The sequence below is a fragment of the Verticillium dahliae genome, genomic scaffold (genome assembly GCF_000150675.1).
Source record: "Verticillium dahliae VdLs.17 supercont1.31 genomic scaffold, whole genome shotgun sequence".
Taxonomy (NCBI): domain Eukaryota; kingdom Fungi; phylum Ascomycota; class Sordariomycetes; order Glomerellales; family Plectosphaerellaceae; genus Verticillium; species Verticillium dahliae.
The window spans coordinates 228,883-235,805 of NW_009276920.1; the positions used below are offsets into that span (position 1 = coordinate 228,883).

General features: G+C 40.4%; 2 protein-coding genes across 2 annotated transcripts; both read left to right on the forward strand.

Moving 5' to 3' along the window:
* The first annotated feature begins 286 nt into the window (after positions 1–286).
* VDAG_10112 (uncharacterized protein) lies at positions 287–1,712 on the forward strand. Its single transcript, XM_009651376.1, has 2 exons — positions 287–666; positions 722–1,712. Exons 1-2 carry the CDS (start codon positions 553–555, stop codon positions 1,682–1,684), a joined length of 1,077 nt encoding a protein of 358 aa, XP_009649671.1. The 5' UTR covers positions 287–552; the 3' UTR covers positions 1,685–1,712.
* A 1,158-nt stretch (positions 1,713–2,870) lies between these two features.
* Positions 2,871–4,373, forward strand: VDAG_10113 (cross-pathway control protein). Its single transcript, XM_009651377.1, has 2 exons — positions 2,871–3,539; positions 3,599–4,373. Exons 1-2 carry the CDS (start codon positions 3,527–3,529, stop codon positions 4,249–4,251), a joined length of 666 nt encoding a protein of 221 aa, XP_009649672.1. The 5' UTR covers positions 2,871–3,526; the 3' UTR covers positions 4,252–4,373.
* Positions 4,374–6,923: the final 2,550 nt, after the last annotated feature.

Consider the following 6,923-nt stretch of genomic DNA (forward strand, 5'->3'; position numbering starts at 1 on the left):
GTCTTAGAGCCTACCTTACCGTCTGTTTTCAACGCCTGTGCACTACGGTGTATGGGAAGCGCCATACAGCTATTCAATGTTGGACAGCCTTAATCTTATCGCTACCAATCTTATCAACATGACCACCCCCGCCAAAATAGTGACCCCACATTTCGTGTCTCTTGAAGCTGAACATACATGTAAGCCGAGCCACCGAAGCGGCGTCACCATTTGCCGAGGCAGACGCTTATCACAAGATAGACGTCACGGCAAATGTTCCAAAAGGATAGTTGATTCACAAGGCTCTAACATAGATTAGAAATAACTACGCATGTGTACGAGCTGTCATCTAAACAACACTTGCATGGCTCACTTCTTTTCGACGTGCAGAAATTCAGCAATTCCACTGCCATTTGTCACGCAGGCTTATTGATACAAGACTTGCGATCTGACATTGGTATCATTCCCGACCTTGCTGAGGTGGCTATATAAGGAAACTCCACCTGCGGTTGACCTTACGGCAAGATAGGAATACATCCGGTCGTCTATCCTTCACGTTTCTTTTCAACGCTGATGGCAGACAATGTCTGTGGCGGGTCAACCCCGCTGAAGGCGCTTGCGGAGCAAGGTGCTCGTGATCGAAGCCTGCAACAAGATCGCGCGCGTCGCGCTGTTCCTAACCCCTCCGTAGGTCACTTCCTTGGGTGCGCTTCGTCCTACACAACTAACAAACTTGGGACAGGACTTCCGATCCAACCAGCTAGGCATGTCGCAGGACCCAAGTCAGTCGTACAGCACATACCTCGGCAACCCCAATCAACAACTTCCAACGCCGTATACAACAGAATATAGCGGACATCACATTTCAGTGCAGCCTAATGCCTTCGGAGCACGGCCTCAAGAAATTTCTCACTCGTTCCAGCCTCCTCAAACAACCAACTGGGCGCAGGACTTTGACAACTTCAGGCGGGAAATGATTGTTCCTTCTCAGAGTGGCATGGCACCACCTCCTTCGATTCAACATATTCAACATCACCAGCATGGGCAAAACTTTTCTCCTGTGCTATCAGACCAGGCGATGATCGCTCGACAGACACCACTCTCGATGTCTGGGATGATGCCCTTGAGTGTTTATAGCAACCAACATACCCCTTTGGAAAACCCTTTGGAAAAAGGTCGAGATACCGAGTTCGACACGGCAATGCGACACTGGGTGACTTCAAATGGTGACCTTGGTGCTGGGGTTGAGCAACAAGTCGACGCAGTGATGGACAAGCTCGCACGTGAGCTGGAAGATATCGAACGCGCAGAAGTTGAGAGGCAGACACATGCCCAGCAACGATCAGCAACTGGTCAAGATGATTTGCTTGTCGGAATATCACACCGCGATGCACTGGCAAACCCTGCCACTGCTGGCAGTTTGGGGCCCGAAGTTGACATTGCCAGCCTCCACGTAACGGATAACACGCAGAATATGAACTCGATGGAAGAGGTCAACCACCACGACCGGGCTGCTGAAACGCCCGATGCCTTACCAATCAGGTCCGATGTCTCGGAAGCTGCACGGCAGCTACTACAGACTGTCCAGCATGAACAAGGTGACAAGTGGAAGCAATCGCAGTTTCTACTGCTGATGAAGGACTTCCGCGATGGACAGAAGGACATCGTCGATAATGAGATTCGGCAGGCAAATACATTGAAATGATTCCCGGTCCATGACCGTAATTAGGCCCATAAACGTTCCAATCTCTTGCCTGGACGAGCTCTTGTCCCCCGGAGACTCTTATACTTGACATGCTACTTATTCTTTAGTCTCTGCGTTTGGCACGGTACTCCTGGCGAGAAGACCTAGGCTGTCAATGCCCTCAAGCTAAGGGAAAGGGCTCTTGGCTGGTTTTCAATGTAGCCCCAAGATTCCATGCGATAGACTGTAATGTTTGTATTCGTGGCCCAAAGAGAAACGAGAAAAGAAGGCAGCGGAGACGCATAGTCGCTGCGTTGCGTCACTATAGCTAATTCCTCCAAATGTGGCCTCGTATAAGAATCACGGCCTGCCTTGAGACATAAATAAGCACTACATCGGGACATGATTAAGGGCAGGCACGTCTGTAAACCATATGAAATATGTAGGTAAGCTATATGCATCTACATGTATAGCTCGCTATATCATGTCATTCAATTAGCGACATGTATTTCCTGTTATTCGGCTATCGAGCATACGAAGAACTGAGGCCAAATTTGGGCACTGCAGTATGGCTTACTAACTGCACAATCTTAGTGCTTAATTCCAGCAAGGCGCAGTGCAGCACACCGAGGTGGTCGACCCCACCTCCACCACCCCCCCCCCAAAATAAAAATAAAAAATAAAATAAAAAGAAATGATGTCGAGGAATCATAAAGGCCTACCAAGTGACGGAGCACCCTGGTTTCTCAGTCCCATGCCTCGCCATCAGGCAGTAAGCCTACTGTAGAGCCTTTTCGTGGGCCAATCTTTCGGTTGAGTTGTTTGACCAAACCCAATCCACTTTCGTACACCGGAGACTGGTTTCGCGCTAGCAACTGTGAGTCACACCTAAGACTGCTGAGATTGGACAGCTTTGGTTTGGCGCACACACACTGCGGAGAAGGGTGGGTCTGTCAAGCAATACGGATTTGATTGAGAAGCACAGTACACGTCGCAACATCTAAGGGGTAAAGGTACTTGTTCGATAACACGAAAATGTCAACTTTAACAGCCCTGGTCGATGGGTGGGTAGTCAAGACCCACTCAAGTCTGCGCCCTTCGGACGAGGCCTGCCCCCTCTCCACTGTCACAGTCTCTCTGCTGCCTTGGGAAAAATACAAAAACTGCCGCAGCCCACTCGGCCCTCAAAAATTGTTCCTCCTGCCTCAGCACAATCACATCACATCACAGAAAAAGATATCAGCAAGAACACCATCACCATGCGGTAAACCACCACCACCAGCAGGTCCTCCACAGGCTTCCTTTTCCCCTTTGAATCCTTCAGCTCTACCTTCACAGGTTGATCTGAACTTTAAAGCAACTTCACGCTCTAAGAGTTCACTCTTCTCCATCAACACTTCTACGCTGGATTTTCCAGTCACCACGGCTTCACCTACACCATGGCTTCCCTCCAGTTCCCCCAGCCTGCCGGCAGTATCCGCGCATCAAACACCCTGTCACTCTCTGCAGCAGGACTTTGTCTTGTTCGACCAGCCTACACATCCCAACAACCTGCCTAAACGTGCACTACACAACCTGACAGGTTTACGCTTACCAAACCGCCGCCACTCGTCTCATCAACAGCACCAGTCCGAACACACTAGCATCTCCATTCAATCGAAATCGCAACTATCTGCTGCTGGAAACGGATATCTCAATTTAAGTCCCTCGGATCGTCCCTCCTCTGCCAACATCGCCGGATCAACACGCGGTTCAGATCAAAACACGTCTGGAAGCTCACGTCAAACTTTGCGACTAGTTCGCCCACCAGTTCCACTATTCGCAGAGAGCACACCCAGCATTCCGCAACCTGATTCTGCGAACATGAACATCGCGGGTGAGTGCCCAAGAAAGGGATTGATCTAGTTATACATCAGCTCACATGATTGCCTGTAGATTTCGAAGAATTCACCGGGTTCGAGGGTGGGGCATCGACTGCCTACTCGTCGCCCAGCGCGCCTTCCGTGTTCGATATGCCGAGTGGATCCCACAACATCGGTACTGTTTCCCCACAGGACCTCTTAATCCAGGATCCATACATGTCTGCGCCGAACTCAACGGCATTCACAGCCTTGACGTCGCCTTCGCCGTTCGAATCGCCAGAATATATGGATGGCTATGACGTGTCGCCAAACTTTGGAAGCTCGGGAGAATATGATGTGGCCGGCAGCCAGTGGTTCTCACTTTTCCCTGACCAGAACGCGAGTGTCGAGACAACGGGGGCGGAACAGCCGCTCGGGGACAGAGTCCAGAACAGCACGGTAAGCGAGTGCCCTCGCCGTAAATCGAGTGGCTCGCCTGCTTCTGGGCGGCACTCGTCAGTGGCTGGCGTCAACGCGAGGAAGCGAGACAAGCCCCTGCCACCCATCGTTGTTGAGAATCCAGATGACGTTGTAGCGATGAAACGCGCTCGCAACACTCTGGCAGCCCGCAAGTCTAGGGAGCGTAAAATGCAGCGGTTCGAGGATCTGGAGGAGAAGATTCGCAAGTTGGAGGCGGAACGTGATCACTGGAAGACCTTGGCTTTGGGTCAGTCAACCAGCGACTAGGAGGTTTCCTACATTCTGACTTTTTGGGGGAACTGGAGTTCTATTTGTCTATAGTTTAGCTAGTGCAGTATTATATGAATATACCTAGTAGTATATGAAGAGTCGATGATTCCTTAGGAATCTATACAATTCGAGGCACAAGTTTTAATACTCGGTCAGGTAGCTTTAGACCCTGCTTATGTGGCAGGCTGAGAAGGTAAAGTATAATAGGGCGATAAAAAGACGGATTAGTAATTTTATATTAAAATATATAAGTTTCTAACCTCTAACACTTGCTCTGAAATACCCGGCCCCTAAAATAAGTTATTAGAGGGACCTAAGTAGAGCGAGCGAGTAACTAGACTACTAGAAGAACGTTATTATAATCCCTATAGTAGTAGCTAATAGGGGCGAGCCCCTAAGCCCCTAGGTCTCGCTATATATAAAGGTATTAGGCTATAGGCCTAGACTAGGGAAAGTAGATAGATTAGCGAATAATAGATAAGCTATTATATTCACTTTAACTCATTAAGGCTATCGAGTTTAGCCTTGATTTCTACTTTTAAATTAGACCTTATTATTAAGGTATTAGCGATATATAAAGGTATTAGGCTAAGGGCCTAGATTAGGGAAAGTAATTAGATTAATAAATAATTAATAAGCTATTATATTAACTTTAATTTATCGAAGCTATCGAGTATAGCCTCGATTTCTCCTTTTAAACTTAGGCTTAACGTTAAAGTATCTACGATAATACGAATAAGGGTTAGGTTCTTAACGTCTAACTCCTTATATTACCTCCCCTCCTAGAGGTCTAGTCCCTAGAACTCGTAATGCCTTTATTAATATATCTTAGTGCCCTAATCTTAGGCCTTATTCCTTAGTGTAATTATAATATAGAGCTAGGTTAGATATATTATAGAAATTATTATAATAATAATACTAATAATAGCCTAGAAGTAAGTAATAATATAGAATAGTCCCTATTATTAATTTATAAGTAATAGTTTATTATATTTATTTTATAAGGTTCTCTTTATTATATTTATAATTCTCTTAGATCTTATTATCTTTAGCTTCTTTTTAATAATTAATATTATTATAATTATTATATCCTTATATTATCTATTAATCTTATATTTATTTTAATTATTTTAATGCTTTTATTTAATTATTATTATATTAGATATTATTCTCTATTTTAATAAAGTATATTTATATAATCCTTAACTTATTTAGGCTTATAATTATTAGCTTCTTAATACTAAGGCTAAGAACCCTTTATATAAATACTACTTTAGTAAACTCGCTTCTTAGCTAGATATTAAATATATAATTAATTATTCTAATATTAAATATATTATTTATAAATTTAATAAAAGCGCTTATCTTATTATAAGTTTATTAAAGCTTTTAGCTATATTAGCTAATAATTATAGATCCTTAAGCCCCTTTATAGGGTTATTTAATTTATTTAATAGGAGGTTTATAATTAAATATATATTATTAAGGGTATAATCTTATATAATTATTTATCGAAATAGTATATTTATTATCTCTTTTATTTCGCTAAAGTAATTAAATATTTTAAGAAAATATTAGAAATCGTTATTATTTTAATTAATAATAGCTATTTCTATAATATTATAAATTATATTTAAATTTTTAAGTTCCTTTTTATTAATTATATAATATCTACTTATTAAGATATCTTCTATATATTCGCTATTATTTCTCTAGCTTTATTAATCTATAGTTTCTTAGCCCTTTATTTTATATCCTTTTATTAACTAAGTCTTCTTTAATAGGTTTAGCCTCTAGGTTATAAAGCCCTTAAAGAAGCTATTATTATTTATTAATTTAAATATATTATTTATTATTAAGAAGTTAATATCCTCGAATTTATTTTCTTCTATTTATATATCGATTTATATAATTACCCTTTAAATAGCGAGGATATAATTAAGCTAGTCTATAGCTATTCTAAACTTCCTATTAACTTTAAGCTTATTAATCTATTAATAAATACCTTTAATAGCGATAATCCTATTTATTTATATCTTTAAAGTACTTATTACTTAAGCTATACCTTTATTAATTAATTATTATCTTATATCTTAAAGAATATTAAAATAATTATAGCTTTTATTATAAATAAGAAAGAGAATATTATTATTAAGAAAGACGCTATAACTATAAAGAAGAAAGAGGTAAAAGAGTATAAAGTAATAGAGAAGGCTATTAAGCTTATAACTATTAAGGAGAAGAAAATAATTAATATTAAAGCTTATATCTATAAAGCTTAAGAGGAGCTCTATTATATCGCTAATAATCCTAAAGCTCTTAAAGAAGTATTAATAGCTTAAACCCTTATTTCTAAGGCTATTATTATTCTAAAGGGATTAATTAAGCGCTCTATTCTAGCTCTAGCCTTTAATTATTTAGTAAAGAGAACTTAATCGATTCCTTAGAAGATTATGTAAATTATTAATAATAATAAAGAAAGTAATAATAATAATAAAAGTATTAATAAGCTAATTATTAAGGGTTTAATTAAAATAGATAATTTAGAATAATATTTCTTTTATTTAAATAAAGATAAAAGGGAATTAATATCTTAATAATAATAATTTTAAAGCACTATTATATTATTTAATTAATATATTAATAATATTATTAAAGCTTAATATGAA